At 40.4% G+C, this 22,604-nt stretch overlaps 1 protein-coding gene across 1 annotated transcript in view; it reads right to left on the bottom strand.

The window, feature by feature from the left end:
- Positions 1-3,662: 3,662 nt before the first annotated feature.
- The window catches only part of LOC140933817 (U5 small nuclear ribonucleoprotein 200 kDa helicase-like), a 32,832-nt gene continuing 13,890 nt past the window's right edge, over positions 3,663-22,604 (bottom strand). Inside the window, exons 19-44 of the mRNA XM_073383473.1 lie at positions 22,314-22,547; positions 21,907-21,990; positions 21,685-21,791; positions 20,901-21,119; positions 19,901-20,145; positions 19,331-19,504; positions 18,123-18,283; positions 17,125-17,223; positions 16,346-16,474; positions 15,252-15,353; positions 14,852-14,941; positions 14,296-14,474; positions 13,474-13,531; positions 12,728-12,930; positions 11,915-12,065; positions 11,491-11,638; positions 11,154-11,230; positions 10,481-10,568; positions 9,713-9,834; positions 8,710-8,853; positions 8,188-8,277; positions 7,755-7,841; positions 7,266-7,349; positions 6,640-6,716; positions 5,717-5,848; positions 3,663-5,303 (exon numbers count right to left, since the gene is read on the bottom strand). Of these exons, the coding sequence (XP_073239574.1) occupies positions 5,093-5,303; positions 5,717-5,848; positions 6,640-6,716; positions 7,266-7,349; positions 7,755-7,841; positions 8,188-8,277; positions 8,710-8,853; positions 9,713-9,834; positions 10,481-10,568; positions 11,154-11,230; positions 11,491-11,638; positions 11,915-12,065; positions 12,728-12,930; positions 13,474-13,531; positions 14,296-14,474; positions 14,852-14,941; positions 15,252-15,353; positions 16,346-16,474; positions 17,125-17,223; positions 18,123-18,283; positions 19,331-19,504; positions 19,901-20,145; positions 20,901-21,119; positions 21,685-21,791; positions 21,907-21,990; positions 22,314-22,547 (3,495 nt within the window). The 3' untranslated portion in view covers positions 3,663-5,092. The remainder of the gene's footprint in view (positions 5,304-5,716; positions 5,849-6,639; positions 6,717-7,265; positions 7,350-7,754; positions 7,842-8,187; positions 8,278-8,709; positions 8,854-9,712; positions 9,835-10,480; positions 10,569-11,153; positions 11,231-11,490; positions 11,639-11,914; positions 12,066-12,727; positions 12,931-13,473; positions 13,532-14,295; positions 14,475-14,851; positions 14,942-15,251; positions 15,354-16,345; positions 16,475-17,124; positions 17,224-18,122; positions 18,284-19,330; positions 19,505-19,900; positions 20,146-20,900; positions 21,120-21,684; positions 21,792-21,906; positions 21,991-22,313; positions 22,548-22,604) is intronic.

Raw genomic sequence — 22,604 nt, 5'->3', positions numbered from 1 at the left:
TTTCATCCGTAATAAGTGTTACTAGAAAGTTTCACGTTGTAGTCGTGCAACGACATTGGCAAAGAAATGTACAAAAAAGTGTGCTGCACGTGCAAAGTTGTTTTTTTTTGCTAATTGGGCCTATCATTGTTGTTGTTGTTGTTTTCTTTTTTCTTTGCCGTTTTCAATGCCATCGTCGTTTAGCATTACACGATTTTATTTTTGTGTAAGTAAATTATAAGCTTAGTTGACATTTTTTTTAACTTCCCAGATTTACGCACGTTATTCATTGACGTAGGTTTTTATGTCTTGACTGAAGCTATCTTAAAACGAAAATGCTCAAATGGACCACTATTTCGATATATTAAAATTCATACTTGGCTCCAAGTCTTGGGGGAATAAGACAAAAGAAATTCACTATTCATTCCTGAGCCTTAAGATAATTTATTTTGTTTCATTCCCCTAAGCTTTTGCATATTTTTTTCTCGATTGTAGCCCAAAGATAAAAGGTAAAGAGTCCTTATTGTACGATGGCAACTCGAAATAGTCTTTTGACTAACAAACCTGAGGCCGAAGGTGCGCTCATTGTTCCAACATTGCAACGCTGTGTTCGGATAAAAATCGTCGTTGCAAATCGTCCCGTGTAACATCACCTTAACTGAGCCAGACGTCGAACTTTACATGAACTTAACTCACTGAGTTCGACGTTTGGCCCAGGCCTAAAGGTGATGTTACACGAGACGATTCGCAACGACGATTTTTAGCGCAACACAACTTTGCAACATTGTTGCGACATTGTTTCGAATAGTTCGAACAACGTTCCAACACTGCCGGCAACCCTGTGTTGCGTTAACAATCGTCGTTGCGAATTTGGCCGAAACTCTATTTTTTCCAAAACTTTAGAACTGGAAACATCATATGGAAAAACTTGTTTCCTCACAAGTAGGTTCATTTTATCCATGTACCCTCAAATTCTTTTTTACGTTTTCAATAAATCTCCAGGTTTTTCACTGACTTACTACAAGATTTGAGAGAGAGAAAAACTGACTTTATAGGGTTAACACTTCTGGTAAACCAAAAGTTTCATTGAGGCCCACAAGGTTAAGAATCCCAACTGGCCGTGGCAAACCCAGGCGCGGATTGGATATTGATCGATTTCCTGAGAACGAGCACCGAAGGCTCAAGGTTCTAGTGGGATGCAGGGGCATGCTCCCCAAGGATATTTCCTGGGTTTCTGACTCATTCAGATAGGATATTGGCCAATTCCATTCTCCTCGAATAACGCCCTGCAAATCGGCGGATTATTTCATCTCTCGATTTCAACTTGGAGAGATTTTTCATATTAAAAATATATTTATCATGAAAACTCTGACTGATTTCCGTAAAACGATGGAAACCGGTGTGGATCCGCCCCTGAAACCAGAGACTTAGCTGGTAAGCGCTCTAACAGGATCGTCCACGCTGTCTCCTCCAACACATTGCATGAATTTATAACTATTGGTAGATCTTGTCCCAATCTTCATGATACAGCTGATGATACTATTCGAATCGAGTCTTTCTCCTTAACTTTAGGATCTTTAGGGATGAATGCGAAACTAAATGTATTTTTCTTCGGGAATGCAGTATATTTTTTCTTGAATAACCCTACCGCAGTCTTCAACTAATTTACAACGAAAATCGGAATTAGGTTCTTGGTTTTCTAGGAAAAATAAGACGTGTCCAACATAGTAAGCCAGGGTCACACATCAAAATTTACAGGTGAAGAACCCAATGCTTATGAGAAAAATTTGTGTCCTCGCTCAGTTAGGATCAGTTAACTAGGGAGAAGCTCGTATAAATGGTCGCATTAGTCTTGCATCTTGTTGGCCCCTCATTTCTAGTCTTGGACTAGTTTTCGTGTGAATGGTGTCATGAGAAACGGTTCATACCAAAACCAGCAGATGTGACCCACTTGTCAAGAAGGTCAAAAATTGCCTTTTCTTTTAGCTTGAGAATACAGCCGTCATTTAGTGACGCTACCAGCGAAAAGAAATTTCACGGGAGAACCCGTGAGTGGTGGAGTTGCGAAATGTCGGCTGTTTTCGTAAGCAAGTTTTTTCCCAGTCCGCGGCCGGCCGCTTAGTCTTAAATAACGCATGCATCCTAGGCGTCCACTTTTGATATCGGCTCATTAAGAATATTCTCACAACGGCTATAACTTGTTTAAAAATTCAAATTTTAGACATTTTGAATATCTAGTAAGCATAATCGTATTTTAAAACTTTGTCTTACAGAGAAATTGTTTAAAATTCGCAAACCATATTTTCAACCCCCCTAGATTTCACAAGCCTGGGGGCATGAGCCATGAGAACGAATACGTCCCTTTCTTTGCACTTAACTTTAGCCTGCGTAGCAAGCGGTTCCGCGCGAGTTCGTCGAGGCTAACTTAACTTAGGTAACCATTAACCCCTTCGCACTTTATTATTAATACCTATAGATGTAAATAGCAAGGTTATGACATAAAGATTCAGAATTCACAACGGCAGAGTAGTGTTACCTTCCACGGTTCGCCTTTGACTGAATATCGAGAATATATAGAATACTATTAAAATCGCACAAATATAAATTCAACTTTTTACAAGGTAAAAGCTGGAAACTTACTTGTCAGCAGATCGTCAACTGAGTAGACTTCGCATGCTTGTAAACAAGAAATGTTGCCCTAACTCTGGTCTCAAAGTTGGTGCCAGTTACTGCAGTAAACCGGGTTTCTCAAAATCAATCAAACGAATGACGAAAGTAGTATAAAGAGATATTAAATTGCTTTTAAAAATACCGACCCAAGTAGTTCACGCGAGCGAATCTGGCGACCGTAGTCTTAATGGCGGAACAACGTATACACCATTAGCAACAAACACCTGAATGATTGGTGGGCTGAGCGAGGTGTTAATTATGTTAGCTCTATCAAAACCGTTTCTACTAGTAATAAATCCCCCAACAGATGATTTCAAAATGAGTAATGACGATAATACAACAATAGCGAGCTTTTAGCAAAGTAAATCTAAAAGCCCAAATCCATTCTCAGGGAAAGCTGTGATCCCAAGCTAGCATTTAGTGTTTAGTGAAGTCTAGTCCGTTTCTACTCAAAATTGTTAACTTGATAAACCATTAGAGAGAAGCTACTTCAGTATTATAAAAGATCGTTAACTAAGCCGAGTGGTTAAACCGACAGTCGGAAGATAAATTACATAACGGGCAAATCAGCTGTACACAGGATAAGGCCTCTTCCTGACCAAAGTCCGGATTTTTTAAAAAAAAAAAACGCGTCCACGCGAAGCGTATTCGAATCTTTTTCGCTTGTCTTGGCGTTTCCGAAAAACTCCACTCTGGGGACCGTTTTCGAAAACCTGCGTTTTTGCTGCCCGAAAACACCGTTTACGTATAGACGGAAGTATTAAACAGAGAAAATATCACCGTTTCTCAAACATATCTGGATACGTGTGGACGAGGGTTAAGCGGGGTAATTCCAGAAATCTATAAACGAAAAGAACTTCTTACACACAGGGTTCAATAACAGTAATGAAATTAAATATACCGACGTGTTATGTTCACTGTCTGAATGAATTATCAGTTCAGTTCTTTGAATATATTAATAATGAAGATAACTATGTAACAAATAATAACAAAACGCAAAAGACGCAAATTGGTCAGCATAAAGAAAACAATAACGAGTGTCAGTTATTTATTTTTCTACAGGTATGGGGTCATTTACAAAATATGTCAACTGTTTTTGTTCGTACACGAGTAAAGCAACAACTCATGACACTACATTACACAAATATAAAACAATTCGCCAAAACGTTCTGGTTAGGCTGATTATTAAAGGACTGTACTCATGAAGCACTCAGAAATCTCTACCATCACCCACCAGTTATTGGGAATAGGTACGTTATTTGCAGGTCATTTATCTACTGTCTCGTCCGCTACTAGACCTTATTCACGGTGCCCGCCATCTTTGCACGCACTCAAAGACTGATGGGATAACAGCAATGTCAAGTGGTCTCTCAGGTAGCAAACAAGTGAAAAAATTGCCAATGCAAGAAATCGTCGAGTTTGTTTATTCCAGACAACAGAATAAACCAATTCGACCGTGATTACTAAATATTAGCAAATTTTATCACTTGTTTGCCCCACTGAAAAACCACATGACATTGCTTTAATCCCATCGATCTTAAAGTGCCTGCAAAGATGACGGGTTGGGTTGTAAACAACTTTGCGAGCTTCAAGACGTCCCCTATTAACAAGATGGCGTTAAGTGATAGCACAGCTCTTATACCACGTCAGACGAGCAAATTCCACCGCAGGGCTTCATTCTTCGCATTTGCACTCTGTGCGTGGACATTCTTTTAAAGAAATCATGGCAAATTTACAGTTTCAAAACGAAGCTTGGTGGCGAAATTTGTTCGTCTTACGTTAACATGGATAAGTGGTATTTGATGTGCATAAATAAAACCTGAACAAAAACAAAGTCTCTGATTAGGCCAGACATTCTACTATTCTCAGCGATTCTACTATTCCATGCAAGAAATCTTCTTGATTAAAGTTAATTCTTAGAAACTACTTAAAATACAATCTGGGGAAATGAACGGTCTTCTTATTACTGCTACTGCTGTTGTTGTTGTTCAAGCTTCCTCTAACCAACCACCTGCTATCAGAAACTGGGACCTACGGATATTTATTCGCGAGCTGCAAAACTTCGGAAAGCGAACGAATTATTTCTTAAGCCTTTTGTAACAAAACGTGAGGTGGAAACGATTTTCTTTATATATAAATTTTTTCCTCACATGCGCTCCACCGAACCATTTTAAGAGCTAAGCTACGTTTGGTTTGACGATTCTACTCTAGAGCTTTCCTGGTTATGTATTTCAGACAGAGAAAAAAGCTAAACAGGAGGCCGATTGGACAGAACTTGTGAAATGTAACTTTTAGAGAATCCTATTTGTAAAGTTTAATGCCTGAAATTCATGCTATACATATAAAAAATCTCCTTTTCACATGGCAGGTTATGAAGGTTTTTGGAAATCGCTAACGGCTTAGCATGCGCCGATGTTTATCCTGCCAACTGACGCGGTGATGTTTAATCATCTGCTTCACTATCGCCGCTCTCTTCATCTCCGCTTGCCGCCTCTCCTACGCTGATCTTGAAGGGATATTCCTGATCGCAGCCCATGTAAGTATCACACATGAAAAACAATGTGTAGGAGTAGGTACCGGGTGAACTCGGAGCCACAAAATCCAGTTTGACTTTGGCTTTTTGCTGGAGTGTTAAACGCTTGATCGAGATTAGCCTACGAAGCAAGTTACAAGCGCTCTGGTTAAAAATTCTCTTTGATTTGTGGATCTGTATATCATATAGGTGAATCTTCACATGTGACTACTTTCTTCGTTTCAGCAGCGGCCAACTCAGTAAGGCGAATGACTTCTCAGATGGACAATATTTAGGGGGCCATCTTGAAATGTGCGCCCCGAATAAGACTGTTTCCGAATTATAAGGTTACCGGATACCTTCAGGGGTGCCTTACCTGCAAGCGATGTAGCGAGCGAGCGCCTTTTTATCTACTCTTAATCACTTTTTCTCCTTTTTTTTTAATTTTGTGAAGAACCCTGACGGTTGCAATAGCTATGATGTTATATGCGGCGTTCACTGGAGGAAAGCCCTTTCGCAGGTGCTCAATAAAAAGCAATAAGCACTGTTTCTTACCCGTTGCTCTTAGTGTCACCAACCACTAGCCACCAGCCCTCCTCACGTTTTCCAGGAAAGAACGGTGCAATCACAGGGCCTGACTGCTCCTCTTCACGATCAAGGTCCACAATAACGTTCACAGGAGAGCCCCTACAAATAAAGATCCATCAACATAAAGTCAGAGATAGTAACTGGTGACTAATGCTTAAAAAGAAAACAATTCGCTTCTTTCCTTTTTAGTCAGCCGCTGTCCACTACATGAGAAATTTGATTTAAGCCGATGGTAGACGTCTCCACTGAGTCGCCACAGAGCTTAAGCAACGACGACGGTGACGGCTGCGCTTATTCCGTCTCGTTCAATTCGACAAATATTGGTCATTTTTTATGGAGTTGAATTCTAAAAGGTTGTATCGAAGTTTGGGAAAAGAAAAAGAAAGACACCGCACTGTCTTGAGTTCACCTCCACAAAACGTGAAAGTATGCACTTTCACGTCGTAGTCGCGCAGTGACGGCAAATGAGTTGTTGTTTTGGTAATATAAATCTATTGCTTATATTTCAGTCAAGCCCTAGGCCAAATGTTTCTGTTTTAAAAAGGCACGCAGATGAGGTTAAGGGATTCCATGCAAAGCCGCTGATAACTGAAATAACACACAACAACCTCGTGAGCTCAGATTTTACACGCACTCGCGTTTGCAATATTTATGATTTATCCTATACTGAACGCATAACACATCAAGGTATAGCTTTCAAAGTGGTGACCAAAAATCGTGGTAAAGTTGAAAAGCGTTTCTTTCTTCCTCCGATTTTCTTCTTTTTTTTTCCCTTTTTTTTGCGGCTGTTAATGATTGTGCTTGTTTTGCTTGTCCTGGTTGCCATTGTCTTTTTCTTTTTTGCGATATTATTAAATTTTCTTATCTTAGACTACTAACTGCCAACTTACGCAGTGATGTTGTCTTTGTCGTGAACTTCAAAAGACAATTCAATGTTCGGATAACGATTGCAGAACCTGGCAACATCCTGAAAAGAAAAACAACAATCAATAACTTACAAACAATTATTTCATTCTCACAAAGAAAATAGCACCATGCTGATGCACCGTTGAACAGAGACTAAATATTTATTAGATACACTCAGAAGAAGGACAATAATTAGAAACATCTGCTTCTTTGCAAATGAATCCAAAATCAAAAATCGCTTCCGGGGTTTTCCAGTGGTTCAATGAGGTTTCCTTTTGCCGTTCACCACAATGACAAGAGGCTTTTAGAGATTGATCGAGGACGAGCCGGACAACTACGAGGACCAGATTCCACTTTAAGCTTTTTCCGCGTTTTCTAAAAAAAATAATCACCCCGGAAAGTTTCACTGTACTTTTTTTGCCAGAAAAGTTAGCACGACTGTCACGTTTTCCCGCCAAAATGATGCTGGTTCACGCGCGCACAACTCAGTATTGAGAAAGTCGTCTTGAATGCAAAGGTCTCTAATGTCGAACGACACAAAAACGAATGTTATAGCCTCTCGTAGCCTATCAATTAATTCATAACCTTTGTAATCAGAGCGCGTTCTCACCTGAATCTGATTATCATCCAGCCTCAAAAGCTTGTTTCTTTCTTCGTCTTCCAAGTCCATGATATCGAACACTGACTCCACACCCTGCAGAAAGACAATAAGAATATAAGGGGACAAGCTTGTGAAAGTTTCTTTATCTTTCCTTTACGCAAAAGGGCTACTTTGAGAAAGAAAACACAAAAATTATTAAGTATGAAACGTCTCTCTAGCCGAGTATACGCTGTTGTTTAAGTACACGCTTTTTCCCCCATCTCTTGCCTGACGCTGGCAGGAAGTTGGGAATAAGACAGGCGGGAACGGCTGAGTAAAGGTATAATTTCGTCCTTGTTAGAGTTCTCTCGTAAAAATTACCTCTACCTTCTAAGTTACACCTCTTTCTACAACATTCTCCACTTTACAACACCACTGTTAATTTGAACCCGACTATGGCAGTTTCAAGAGCCAAAGGTGAAAGGCGAGAACAAATAGAGTAAAACTGCTCTGGAATACCTTGTCCGTGCATCGTTTGATTATTTCCGCGGTGAAGTGAGGAATTTGTTTGAGGTAAGAGTCTTTGCTCCACATGGCTTGCGTAACCTAAATAAATACAAAAGGATTTAGTTTACGGCTGGCTGATTACCTATACACTTTTCATTTCTCAGGAGTAGTCGAGCTGCCTTTCATGCATCTGAGTGATCACCATTTCAACGAGTACTGGGGGCAAAACGGGATTCACTTAGTCCACGTTGTTTTCAGCAAGAACTACTGACTGCCGCTTAACAAAATTCAGACTGATCATGAATGATTGTGAGTCCGCTCCTTAAATTTCGGCGTCTCAAAATGGCAACAACGACGACAAGATTCAACGTTTACTTTCTCATAAAACACTACACTTCATGCAGATGCAATCTATTGGAAAACGAATTTGGCTGAGTTGACATACCATTTGAGCAAGTTCCATGGCAGCAAGGGCAGGAGAGAGCCAGCCATTGCTACTGAGCACATCAACACACGCTTGCACAAGACGCATGGCCTGGTAGAAAAAGAACAAGAAAAATATATCACATACATTACAATTGAACATTTCTCTGCTTTGATATTATCAGGTAAGACGTTCCAGAGGTTGCATAAACGATTGACGCTGAACGCTTAACGCTGAAGTTAAAGACGTGAGCTACCTCTGCGTGAATTAGCATTGCAAAACTGGACATAGTTGTTAATATTAAGACAAACTAGGCCACACTCACATCAAAGAAAGAGAGAAACAAAAAAGGAAAGATCAGCATACCAAAGCAACTGTTTTTCTTAGTAAATGAGTACTTTTTAAGACGACGATTTTCAAATTCGGCTACATAACTTTACTACTTATCCTCACTCATTCATTTGTTTCCCATGCGGAGCAGAGGACGATTCCTTTCAGTATCCATGCATTTCTTCGTCCCTGTTTGTGTATTAGTTCACTTACTTTGCCGAGGATGGTTTCCGTGTCTGACTGCATCTCAGCTGATAACTGCATCCGGGACATATGAGCCTGTATCAGCAGGTTTGTCTTCACATGAGGGTCATTGAACTTGGCATTGGTCACTTTGTGAGGTACACGATTCATAAGCTAAAAGACAAACACATTTTGTAACGCAGTTAGCTTTGCTTAACCCTTTAATCCCCAAGAGAAATCAACATGGAATTTCTCCTTGTAACTGTCAATACTATATAATACAGAGTGGTCATGAGAATAATGAGGACATGATCACAAAAGATGAATCTAAATTCTCTCCACTACTTCTATTGAAACGTATGAGCACAACAAATGAGAATATAAATGTTGATGTTAGGGTTTGAAGGGTTAAAGAGGCCGCCAATTACGTTCCCTTATTCCATCATTATGGTGCTTTAGAAATATTTTGCGAATGTCAAACTCACAGCTTCGTGTCAAACAAATGAGTCTCCCAAGCATTATATCAAACTTTACAAACAACAAAAATGAACCTTTGAAAAACTGTTAGGCTGACAAGCTTTCAAACACCACAATACACCATTCAGGTCTCCTCGTCTGGTACTTTTCCCGCTAATTAAACACGACTGAGGCCCTGTCCACATGTACCCCGATTTTTTTGAAAACGGAGCGTACTCCAATCGTTTTCGCTCGTCCAAACGAAAACGCTAAAACGATAGAGATACGACAGCATCTCTTGTGGGGCATGCGCTGTACGACGTATGTCGTCATCGTATTCAAAAACCTTCATTTTCATCCGTCAACACGAAAACGATAAGCCGGCGTATTTAAGAAAAACTAGGTTTTTGTTACCCGAAAACGCCGTTAACGAGAGGAAGGAATTCTGAAACGGAGAAAAAACCTCAGTTTTTAAAAATATCCGGATACGTGTGGACGAGGCCTGGGTACATTAAACACCTTGGGTGGCACTGACATCACAAACTGCTTGTAACAGACTAATTAGACAGTTACTCACTTGTTTAAGGGTAGCGTCCTCGTGATGCCTTATGGGAAGCCTTTCATACTCATAGGCGGAAGAGATGATCTCGATCAAACCGCGCAGTTTGGTCTTGGCATTCAGAGACACACTAAACAGCTCTATAAGATTGACAAAACAGAGAACATGAGGTCTAATCAATAGCAAGAATTAAAATCACAGAGAAAATAAAAACTGACGAAAGAAAAGAGGAGTCGAATATCCATCAAATATATTAGGAAAAATTCCGAATTATTTTTCACAATACCAAAACGAAAACTAGACATGCCGAAGAACGACCAAAGAGGATTCATTTAAATGGTCAATCCAAGCTAGTGTTACACTACATTCTGTCATCAAACAACATATATAACAATTAATAACATATAAAAACTCGAGGGGTTGTTCAAGAGTGAGCTCCGGAACCAATCGTCACAGGTTAGCCTAAGATTTCCGATCCTGGGTGCAAGGAAAGTCAGTTTTACAGCTTGCCATTCGGGAAAGTTATAGCTAGCATGTACTAGCCCGAAAGTTATTTAAACTAGCCCTAAAAACGTTTTGATTGATTACAGTTCTTCTGTAATTTGAATTCTTCAAAAAAAAAAACTTCACTTGTCCGTCGGGCAAGTTAAGAACAGAATTCACTAGCCCGATAGCAAAATCCGACACCACTGCGATCTCGTTTAATAAAAAGTCTAGGAAGGCGCTGGGCCTTGTATTGTCAGTACTTACAAGAAGCGGTAAAGGTGACCAAAAATTGCTTCTTACCAATAGTAGTGTAATTAATGTAGTAATAAGCAGCAATCATGCCCAGATTCAATGGAGATACGTCCATTTCATCCTCAATGGATACACACTACAAGAACCAAAACAGGCAAGAAATGATGAGTCGGCCCAGTCAGGTCAGGAAACCCTCTCTACTTACAGTTAATTTTGTTCCAAAACATTTGAACAAAACCGTGTTTATTCGTCACAACAGTCACCCCTTTAAGGGCTAACATACACTAATGGCATCGCAAAACACATTACAGAGACAAAATTGTTTAGTTTTTGGTTGTCTCGGCAGATATAAGTAGAAAAGAGATTACCGTGTTTGATGACCAATTTTGCCGTCGCTAACATCATATTCCGATCAACTATTCTTGCTCAGAAGAGAGCGACACGAGCCATTTTGAAGTTACAAGTAAGCCTGGGTGGGCGTTGAATCGAATTGCTCTGTGGGTCTGTTTGAAGACGCGAATTTTGACTCAGTTTCCCGACTTCCTCGTAATAGCCAAAGAAAAACGATAACGTCCCCAAAACAGTCCCAGTCCAGTCTTCCCCAAAACGTCAAAGCGGCCAGTAGGAAAGGCACTGTTCGCATTATTTTTCACCAACTGGGGGTTTTGCGGATTTTGTAAACTAAAAGTAATACACTTGGAAAAATAACAGTTAACTATACCTTAGACTGCTGCAAATCATTAAGTGTGTTCTCTACCATGTCCGACATGTGATCAGAGAGATGTCTATGGGTAACTCCTGTGGGTGATAAAAAATATTATATTGACCACACGAATAGAATGATCCACTCCTTAGAAACGACTGCCAGATACCTGAAACGGCCAAGCCAACTTTGTAGCCAAATCTACCAAATCTACGCATACTGAGCGCAATTCAGCTCAATTAGTACAACAAAGCTGCGGTTTAATCATGCTTTTAAACAAACGCAAACACAACATGCCAGAGGTAATTATTATTCAAGCGTTCACGTTTACGCAGGTGCCAGTCCGAATCATTACCTTGTAAGTTGTAGTAGTTTGGGTTCTGTGTCATTCTGCGGTAAAGGTAGGTCCATGTTAAATAATCCACTGCATCTTGCTTGTTCTCAATCGTCTTTGTTACCACTTCAGCGTTAAAATGATCATGAAGACAATGATCCAAATGCGACTGAAACAGCGAAAGTCCGCATTAGATCTCTACTCTATAACCTTAAGGAAACTGTATACCAGCGTACGGTTCAAGGGATTCTGCTTTAGTTACTAGATGGCAGAGCATTCTTTGCAAACATTGTACGAAACGCGACAACAAACTGTCTTGGGTGAGCGACTGTGTGAGACGAGACAGGCTTTTCACTTTTTCCCAACCTTTGGGAGACAAAATACGTTTTGTATTTTGCGGAGTTACCGCTGTAGAAATCTTTTCCTTGGCGTGTTACATACTAACCTCGATAGGCAAAGGCTCATAGAGGAATTTCTTGAAGTATTCTTTTTTGGATGCTTGACAGAGAATCACTGCCTTTCCTGAATCATCCAATAGTGGCCTGTTTCCTCGGCCAATCATTTGTAATACATCTGTCACGGGATAATCCACATAACTGAAAAAGAAGAAAACAAAACTGTATCAGAAGCACTAGTTCAACTCAAGGAAGTCTTCGAAGCGTTTTTTTTTTTTATATAATAACCCGATAAGGCATATAAGCTCATTGGGAAAGTAAGCACGAAAAGTTACAACCGGACTACCGGACGGAACTTTTTTTTCAAGCCCTGACTGAGATAATTTAATCACACAATTAACTCGTTCTAACCACTCATAACCCGTATTTATGCATTCGGCAAAATGCGGAAGGTTTGGAGCTCGAGCCGATAACTAAACCTCCCAGGCGCGCCAGGTTTTCAAATGAGTGCCGTTTCGTTGTTACTTTGGTCTGCATTGCTACACTGCCAATTTCTCAGACATTCAAAAGAAAAACCAAAACCAACTGTGATTCAAAGCCAAGTGTTGTTTTCCACATGACGGTGTCCTACAGTATATGTTTGTTTCACGTTAAGATTCTTTCTTTGATTTCTTCTGTTTGCTCACACTGCTACCTATTTGAAAAAAGCCTCGATCAAAAACGTGATATTGCGTGGAGAATTTTAAATATTCTTCTAATTCTTAAGTCTTAAAGAGAGAGAAAATTATCCGATCAATATAACTTTTCTCTTCCCTGCATTTTCACGCTGCCGTTACCGCATATATAGTCGTTGCGTGACTTACGCATGGATCTTCCCTTCGTAGAACTGTGTGTCCATGATGACCACAAGGTGAGCGTTCATGTTGATCGCCCAAGCAAGATTGCGTGACACAATCACCACCTGTATGGCTCCCGAGTTGAAGAGTTGTTCTACAATCTTGGTTTCAACATCAGACAGTCCTTCGTGAAGATAAGCCACTCCATAACCCACTGTCTCTTTCAAAGTCTGAAGATTAGAAGGCAAAATTTATGAGCATTACCATCAGTTAAAAGCATGATTTTTTTTCGTCAAAATGTTACACCCACTTGTCAGTTACTACAAGTACTTTAAAACTTGTCATGAATGCCTACTCGCGCAGTCACGCATTTCTTTCAGCTTATCAATAATCTTTCGGCAAGATGTCCGTAGCCTGCCGATCAATGCTCGACGGGCGTGTCCGTGAATGTGTACCGCAAAGTTCTCGTTTTTCTCTCATAAATCGGATATTTTGTTGGTTTTCCTGTCCTCTCTGTTGTTTAGTCAATTCACTAGAATCTTGTATTGTAAATAAGTCTTTCCTCCCCAGCCCCGTCTCGACTAGTTCCAAGGCTATTTGCGGGTGGGAAAATTACTTAATTAGTTACAATGTTGAATTTCCATTCAAGCTGTTGTTGTTGTTGTTGTTGTTGTCTGTTCGTTATAGGAACGTTGTACTACATGGTAACAGAGTCGGCACCGCAGGACCAACGGTAGTTTAGTAAACTAAAAACCAAGTTCCTAAAAACTTGCCTTGTCGTTCAAACGTTTGATAAAAGGTTGCAGATCTTCCTCTGTGCAGTGCAGGAACCTGTTAAAGCAAAATAACCCCTCTAAGGAAATAAACTTAAACCAGTCTCTTTAAAATCGACAGTTACGACTTGAATCAACATCGTTAAATTACTGTTCTGGAATTGTGCTGGATTTTACACAAAAACCGCTTTCCGCTTTTGTCTTTGCTGTTTTGTTATTAAAGTTCACTTTATGTTCTCCTTTGTTCACTTTCCTAGAATAGCAAAAGTCAGGCCGTTTCCTGCGTCTGCTAAAATTTAAATTAATAGCACTTTGCCTTCTCGCACAAACTTGTTTCTTAACCCTTTCTCTCACAGTGAATGATCGAGTCTGGTAAGGTAGTTGTAACTTTTGAGTCTGCAGACTTGAGTCTGAAGACGAAATCCTATGGTGTGACCATTTAAATGAAACTTCTTTGGCAGTACTTTCACATGGTACTAGTTGTTTTTCAGCATTCTAAGAAATGAAATTTGCAAAATTTTGTTGAATTCTACCTTTAGCCACAATTTGGAGTGAAAGGGTTAAAAAGTCTCATGTTAATTTAGCGATGGATTCCACAATTGTCGTTTCTGTTCTTGTTTGTTTGTTTGTTTGTTTGGATTTTTGCATCCCAGCAGTATGCAGGACGTGTGACATGAGAACCCAGTACACGATCTGGTTCACCACCAGTCTCTCCGCAACTCAGTAGTAAGAGCCGACGCCTGGGAAGTCATGGGTTGGAATCCCATCAAGCACTCAGATGGTTTTCCATCTCCTGCATTTGTTAAATCTTTTCTAGCTTACCTCTGTGCATCATTCTCGGCTCCAGAGAAGGTCAGTAGGTCTAGAGCAGTCAGTTTGGTCTGTCTTCTGGACGGCACGAAAACAATGACAGGTTTCTTGGGTGAATGCTTTACAATTGACTGATACATAGGCTTTGTCATAGCAATTAAACGAGATGCTGTGTGAGTGATGTTGAAGCCCTGATAAAAAAGGTAACAAGAAACGATTAAATACGCCTGAAATCGGAAAAAAAATGTATGCTTAACAACGAAGATGAGAAAAGTAGTACACAACAACTGTAAAACTGTGCCTTTCATGGACGGGTTGGAAGGAAGTAACATGAAACAAAAGACATAACAAAATAAACAACACACGATTTAAAGTCCCATCTAATGACAAGCCATCCAGATGGAATTGACAGAAAAAAAAGAAATCCCGGTAGTGGTCAGAGAGCGACTCGAATGTCCAGGACGATTGGATTCCGAGCCCAACAAGCTGATTAGCCGCCTCAATGATCTACAATAATGCAGTTCTAGTTGCCGTCGTCGTGCTTAAGCTAGCCTTATTACGATCATACCTGAATGTGCAGTTCAAGGGGCACTGGTCTGACGTTGGGGTGAAAGTTGAACAGGCCTGTAGCACCAACTCCTAACCACTGGGAAACGTCCTGGCAAATATCAGATAAGAAATGATTAAAAACAATTCAAACGTATGTCGACAGTCTCTGGTAGATTAATCCTTGAACAGTTAACATTTGGAAATGATAATCTTGAAGTGTATGTTTCGAGTTTCAAGATGACTAAATTAGGTTTTAAGACGGGAAAACGGACTGTTTGGGCTACAAAGGAAAAGCAAAACTGATATTAGCTGACTCTCTGACTGATCAAACTAATAAACTTTAGCTTCTCAGTTAAGCATCAGAAAATGAACTTGTGTTCAAATCTGTTTCTTACTAAGACTATGACTGGTTTTAATACCTTTGCATTTGCTAGCGAAGAACTCAGAGCCACAATCCGAATGTTACGTTCAATCTGTGATGAGATGTATCTCATACGAGAACAGATTACTTCCATTACAGGCTAGGAGTCAAACATAATAACAAAGATCAAAAACTAAACACTAGTTACAAACAGAACAAAACATTTAACGTTCAGCATGCAAGCGAGACAAAGAAAATATTTAAATTCAAAATTAAAAGCAAATTCAACTTCGATTTTTGTATTTGGAACCTGAAAATGCCATCCAGTAATAACGCCTACAAGGCAAGTGGAGGATAGGTACCCTTACGCCCGAAGTCTGAAACCGCGAAACCAAATTCAAGGTGTACTGAGCTTCCCAGCTGGCAACCTAGTAACACACCCGGCCCTAGAAGCCAAACATTCCCCAGTACCTGTCACACTGAAACCATTGGACTGCGTGGAAAATTATAACGAACAAAAAGGGAAGGATGGGGATGGAAACCTAACAATGCATAAAAAACAAGCCCGCTGTCGATAACCGAACGGTACAATTGCAAAGCACGCGCAATGGCGCACGCATGCAACAACAACAAGGACCCACTGAACAAACGTAGCCTAAGAGCCGAGCTAACGGAACTGCCGGAATACAAAGATTCACAGAGCCCCGAAAACCTCGCTACACCAGTAAATGCCAGAGAACGCTAACGTCACCTACTCTTGCTTCAAGTCGTTAACTCAGTTAAATTGCATTTATCCATTAAACCGAATTGTCACCTGGGGTGACACAAAAAAATGGCTATTTCACAAGAAAATGACAAGGGTTTGTGACATCTCTGTCTTAGGACTTCGCGCTAAACCCGATTTGTTCAGCCTAAATCCCTTCGTGTTTTGCCAATCACCGATAAACAAAGATAGTTACTAACCATTCTGAAGTTGAGCCTGAGACAGGGTAGGAGGTGTGTCAAACTGCATCCTTAAGGCTGTTTTGGCGGACAATTTTTGACCAAAAAAAACAACAACAACAGTCCCATAAAGCAATTCGACAAAACATCTACCCAGTCTACCGCTTAACCTGAAAATAGCCAATAGCAAAAAGGTTCTTTTCAGCTTACCCCTGATTCTCCACCAATCATATGAGCTTCATCAAGGATGAATAAGTGCACATTTTGCACGTTCTTCCGCTGTTTCCACCGTCTTGACAGCACGTCCCATTGTTCTGGAGTGCTGACAATCACATTACCCTACAAGAAAACATCGGGTGGACAAATCCTAAAAATCTATCTCGCATTCCGCTTCGTGAGAAAATACACTAAAAACAGGTCAAGGCTTGAATGGACAATTTCAGTGAACAAACGACTGTATTTTGTCACAAGAAGCCCCGACTCGATGCTTCTATCCGCAGAAGTGCGGGAACGTTCTCTTAAAAAACAAAAAAAATTGCATTTACTGGTAGAGAGTATTAAGTGATTAGAAACAGAAGCAGTTTATTGCCAACATGCTTCAAATCCCCTGGCTTCCAGTCAACAGTGGCAAACATTTCTAACTTATATTTTCCCGTGTTAACGATACTTCGAGTAGGAAACTGAGTCCATTGTTGAATGTCTACATAAAACATCTCGTTGTTACGACCGTTTATTCAGGAATTATTGCTGCGAAATTTAACTCGTGCAAAATCACCATTGCTTCCATAGATAATGAGATCATGCACCCAATGGTTACCTCGCTTTAACATCGCCCCAAAATTGTAGTAAAAATCACATGAATATCGCTTGCGTTAGCCTTTAGCAGTAACAAGGGAAATCTTGCAATTACAATTAGGTCTAACAAAAAATATCAGCACAGTTATAAACTTTGTGTTCATGTTGTTGTTGTTGTTGTTGTTGTTGTTTACCTTGGCCAAAAGTTTAAGATCTGCACTAGTTTCTCCTGTCAGCATGACCACGTTCTTGCCTAATTGATAGCCAAACTTGCTCTGCCAGTCAGCAAAAACCTGATAAAACCAAGAACAGCACACATTGACCATTCAACTCTTATGGAAACAAAAGAACGTCATTGCATAAAACCCTCAAGTGCAACCTCATGCCGTCCTAATATCACCATGAACGAGGTCAGGATAAAGATTATTATTTTTAATCACAGGTTGCAACGCTACAGTTGTTTCTAGTACTCATACAGACTATGAGAAGCCCCTCTATTCTATTAGGATATGTTTACACTATACCGGATGGATCTAGCGCCGGCACGATAACCATAACGGATGGGGTTCCTGTTCACACATGAGAACGGTGATTTATTCGGACCGTGGCGGAAGTGAATAAGTAGTAGCGAGGACTGGAATCCAATGCGAAGCAAAAAACTATTCAGGAGTGAGGAGTGGGATTAAGGTCACCACGCCCTCTTGGCCAGCCGCTCCAGCGCGATGTGTGTGAAGGACTTGTTCCAGTTCTGTGCCGTTGTTACTAATACTATACCGGATACCTTTTCGTGTCGGTAAGGAAAGCTGTCCGGTATGGTGTGAAGATAGCCTTAGTCCGTCGAGTGAAACGCGGGGGAGTAGATTAAGCCCAGGTAAAACGAAAACTTGCAAAGCAGGAGAGGATTTTTCAAAATCTGGACTCAAACAGCTTATGTGGTAGCCTGCAAATTCAAACGTATTTCTCTCCACCTTTTCGGGTGGAGAGAAGCGACGAACGCAAATACATCTGCATTCGCACGCTACTTATGTGACCATTTTAAAGGGAAGCTACTTCCAGTGGTTGATAACGCGTTTTAGGTGTTTTTCTCTTTTTTATTCTTCCGTGGCTCTGATTGACGCTGCTGAGCAGTTGTCTCCTGTACTCTACTGCACACCACAGACACCTAGTGTATGTGTTTTAAAACACGACTTGCCTGATCAGCCAGCGACTGCATTGGAGTGACATACACACATCTACAGTCAGTTATCTGCTGAAGGAGTCGTAGCACCGCAAACTCTGCACAGATGGTCTTACCACTACCGGTCGGTGCACCAATCAGAACATTCTCATCAGAGTTGTAAAGAGTGTTAAAAACTGACAAGACAAAAACAAAGGCAGACCATGTAACACTGTAGTAATAAAGTTATTCTAGTTTAATCCAACAAACACCATTGTAGTTCCCCAATAGGGTTCTTTAATCCTCTCATCCCGACCCAAATGTTCGCTCAATCCCGTCATCCCGACACAGATGTTCGCTCAATCCCGTCAACCCGACCCTAATGTTCGCTCAATCCCGTCATTCCGACCCTAATGTTCGCTCAATCCCGTCATCCCGACCCTAATCTTCGCTCAATCCCGTCATCCCGACCCTAATCTTCGCTCAATCCCGTCATCCCGACCCTAATCTTCGCTCAATCCCGTCATCCCGATGGTAATTTTCGGCATCCCGCATCCTGTGCGTACTTTCATCCCGAATCCCAACCCTATTTTGCTTTGAAATCCCAAATCCCGGCCTTCAAAACAAGGCAAATCCTGGACGCCGAAAAACTTATTGGAAACCCTAGTCACTGAAGGAAGGCCAAAACGACCGACAACATTAGTTGTATGCATTATGACAATAAATGAACCTATTAAATCACAGTGTGTATAAAAGTTAATAAAGCGTTAAAAAAATTCATACGAACACTCTGAAGGCAGGCCCCACTGAGTTGTCCAAAAGGTGCATAGCACTATCCACCGAATAAATCTCTACTTACCCGCTGGATAGTGATTTATTCAGTGGGTAGCGCTATCCAACTTTTGAACAACCGGGAGCTGCTCTGTACCATTACCCTAATGCATGGTTTTCACCATCAAAGCAAGTACGATTCAAGCACAACTCAAGCACAAGAGTGAGTGTACAAAAGGAAAATTTTGATCCTTGTGCTTTAGTCTAGACTGTTATTAAGGGGACATAAAGAACTCTTGTGCTTGCACTTGTATTTGTGTCGCTCCATAATTGAAAACCAGGTTTTTAGGATGCTCACGTTGCGCGTCTAATAAACAACAGTCATGAAAGTGAAGAACGATCATCTACAACCGCAGTTCAAAAATGAATTATTTCATATATTTCAAAACAACAGTCATGTCAGTTCTTCTTACCTTGGGTCTGTATAGGATTAAAGTATGGAAACTTGTCTTTGTATAAATTCTCAAATGCAGGATTTCTGAGAGCAGAAACTGGCAAAGGTTGAAGATCAAGCAGTTCAGTTGGTGGAGGATTCTTTTCCGGCAGAATCAAATGTCGAAATGATACTGGTAGCTGCGTTTCAGACCCTAAATACAAAAATATAAAAAATATAAAACTTTCATAATGACAACATTGTAAATACTTGAAATGTTCAAACCAGACAACTATCAGCGCACTACTTGTCATGTCATGTCATGTCACCACTTCATCTGAGACAAAAGTTCTTACTTGCTATTTGCACTGGTGAGCTGTCGCACAAAACCAACTATTCTAATTCTCAGCCGCTACTGTACGACAGTTAAGTGATGCGTACTACCGCTTAAAACAACAAGTGCAACCTCATGTCGTCTTCATATCATCACCGATAAATTTAGGGAGAACATACATGGTAGCATTAGTGATAACTCAAGTAACAGGACTTAAAGGGCTAAACGGTTAAGATTTTTGAGGCATATTAAAAAATAATAATAATAAACTCTCACCAAGCCATTTGTCAGACACAATCCTGATGAAATACTGCGGTGGAAGAGGCTCAAACACAGGAACAAAAAACTTCAGCGTGTGTTCATCCGAGGCAAATTTGCTCTTTAGCAGGAAGTACTCATGATGTAAGATGATCTCACTATCAACATCTTCCACAAATATCCACATTGCCTCTGAGTTTCCATGAACTTTTTCGTCCCACTGAAAATCTGGGGTGATCACAAGTTCCACACTTAGAGTCGATCTGACAAGGAAAACATGTTGGAGTGGTTGTATTAGAATAAAGCAACACAAAGTGAAGTATAAAGAAAGAAAAGGGACGGGAAAAAATAATGTGTCCCACATCAAGTTAACAGTTAGAGTTCCAAACTTTGTGGGCGACAGCATTATGGTGTGAAGAGACATGATGATGAAATTATCTTAGTAACTTGGACGTTTTAAAATGTTATGAAGAGACCAACATGAAATTGCCAATCTCAAAGTCTTCTAAGAAAGCCTTATCATACACATAAGATGTAGCAAAAAAACACACTGACCATTCTGAAAAGGAAAGGACAGAAAACAAAACAAAGAAAGCAACTTGAAAAAACACCAAGGCTATATTCACACTATAATGGATAGCTTTCGTCATTCACAAACATCGAACATCGTACCGGCACAGTTAGCCAAGAGGGTTTGGGGCGCTAAATTCTAGTTCTCACCCCAGAATATTTACTTCCATCTCTGTGGGTTCCAGTTCTCACTCCTACTTATTTACCTCTGTGACGGGCTGAATAGGTGTTCACACTGCACCAAAGTACCACACAAAATCTATGCAATATGTGATGCTCCACTTTTGAGACTGGCACAGGGCACCTTTGTTCCATCACAGAAATCGTGCTGCCACAACCACTCCTGTGTCTGAACAGAAGCCCTGTCCAGTCTGCTTTTCATGGCGATGCAAAAGCTATTCAGTACAGTGTGAACATAACCTTAAGCATCTGACCTAGTATAACATACCTTGTTATGGGTTGGATGTGGGTGGCTAACTCCATTTTGGGCAGCTGATGGACAAACTTGTACAGTGTTTTGCCCATTTTGGGCATATGCACCAGTTCACCGATCTCGGTGGCTCCCAAGTCATAGTAACGTTCCCATGGGAATTCCTTCTTCTCAATTCTCTTGATTACCTCCATGGGGATTTTCTTGAATTGGCGCAGTGGACTCATGGACAGCCACCTGGGGTTTGATCAGATTCAAGACAAATCAGAATTGTTTCTTTTATGTTTATCCTATTGATCAATTGTGGGGTCAAGGTAGCTGGATATTGGTCAAACAAGGTGAGTAATCCCGAGAAGGCAAGATCAGACCATCTAGTCTGAACAGGTGGCCAATTAGAACACAGGATTGACCCCACCTTGCCGCCATATAATCCTTGTCTAACATACCTCACCTTAACCCTGGATGATCACAACAATGTTTTGTATTAGTGTAAATAGACTGAACAGACGAGTCATTTAAAGGAAGTTGGAAACCATTCCTTAGATGAGCGCAGTGCAGTGCAGTGCAGTACAGTCACTTTGCACTGTTGGAAATGTATGCAGAAGAGAGCAGAAAGCATGTTGGTCAGTGGAATCATCAAGATAACAACGTTACATTGCAAAATATTACTGCTATGAAAGGTTCAAGGTTAAGCTCCATACAAGAGCTACCAGAGAATTCTAACTTTTTGTGAAAAGACCCAACAAATCATGAAACCCATTAGCAGGAATTGTACTCTGCATAATTTAAACAGTTGACTTACATTCGCTTATCAATCATCTTGCACAAGTTCAAGCTCTTGTCTGCCAGTTGAGCCCATCCACGGTTCAACACAATCTCAAAGATTGCTCTCATCAGCCGGCCTGATGACTGCACAAAAAAGCAAAATTAAAACAGTCATTTTTTTCTCCTTGCCTACAAGTTAAGTGAGAAATGTTCAACGACTTACAGAAATAAAGTACTGTTTAATTTGAACAATAATTACCTGAGTAACATAAACCATATCACACATCAAAGCAAACCCCTCAAGCTTCAAATGAGATATGTATGCCTGAAGAAGAACGTTTACCTTTGAAAAGAAAAAAGTATATATGTATGAAAGAACTTCCAGCTTTTATTCTGCAAAACCACTGTCAACAAAGCCACAAGCCTGAATACACTCAAACTACATTTATTTTCAAACAGCTTTAATGCAGTCACAGTATTTCAACTGCCCAAAATTAGCCATCTGAAGTCACTGTTCCAAAGATTTGGGCCCTGAATGCTATTATGCTAAAACATGCAGGAATTTGACACTTTGGGTTTCATTGCTATTATGCAGGTAAAATGAAGAACATATTGATACTGCAGATGCAACAATCTGCCACTAGATTGTCTTATTACAAAGTCTACCTTTGCACTGGGCTCTTCAATGCTCTCTTTCACAGGAATCGGAACCCGCTCCAGCAACTTGTTAAGCTCCAGTTTCTCTTCTTCTCTGACTGTGATGTACTTGAACTCAGAGGATAGTGAAAAAACTCTAAACAGTTCAATCTCACTGAGAGTTGGTTTGAGCAAACTGTTGTAAGTAGCGATGGTTTCTTGAGTGCAGTAATAATGACTGGCAATGCGTCCCAACTCTGTCACCTTAAAAAAATGATATCTTTGTAAATTATTACTGGTATTAGCACTTAATTAAATTTT

Source organism: Porites lutea, chromosome 4 (genome assembly GCF_958299795.1).
Source record: "Porites lutea chromosome 4, jaPorLute2.1, whole genome shotgun sequence".
Lineage (NCBI taxonomy): Eukaryota > Metazoa > Cnidaria > Anthozoa > Scleractinia > Poritidae > Porites > Porites lutea.
This window is presented reverse-complemented; position numbering and strand designations above follow the sequence as displayed.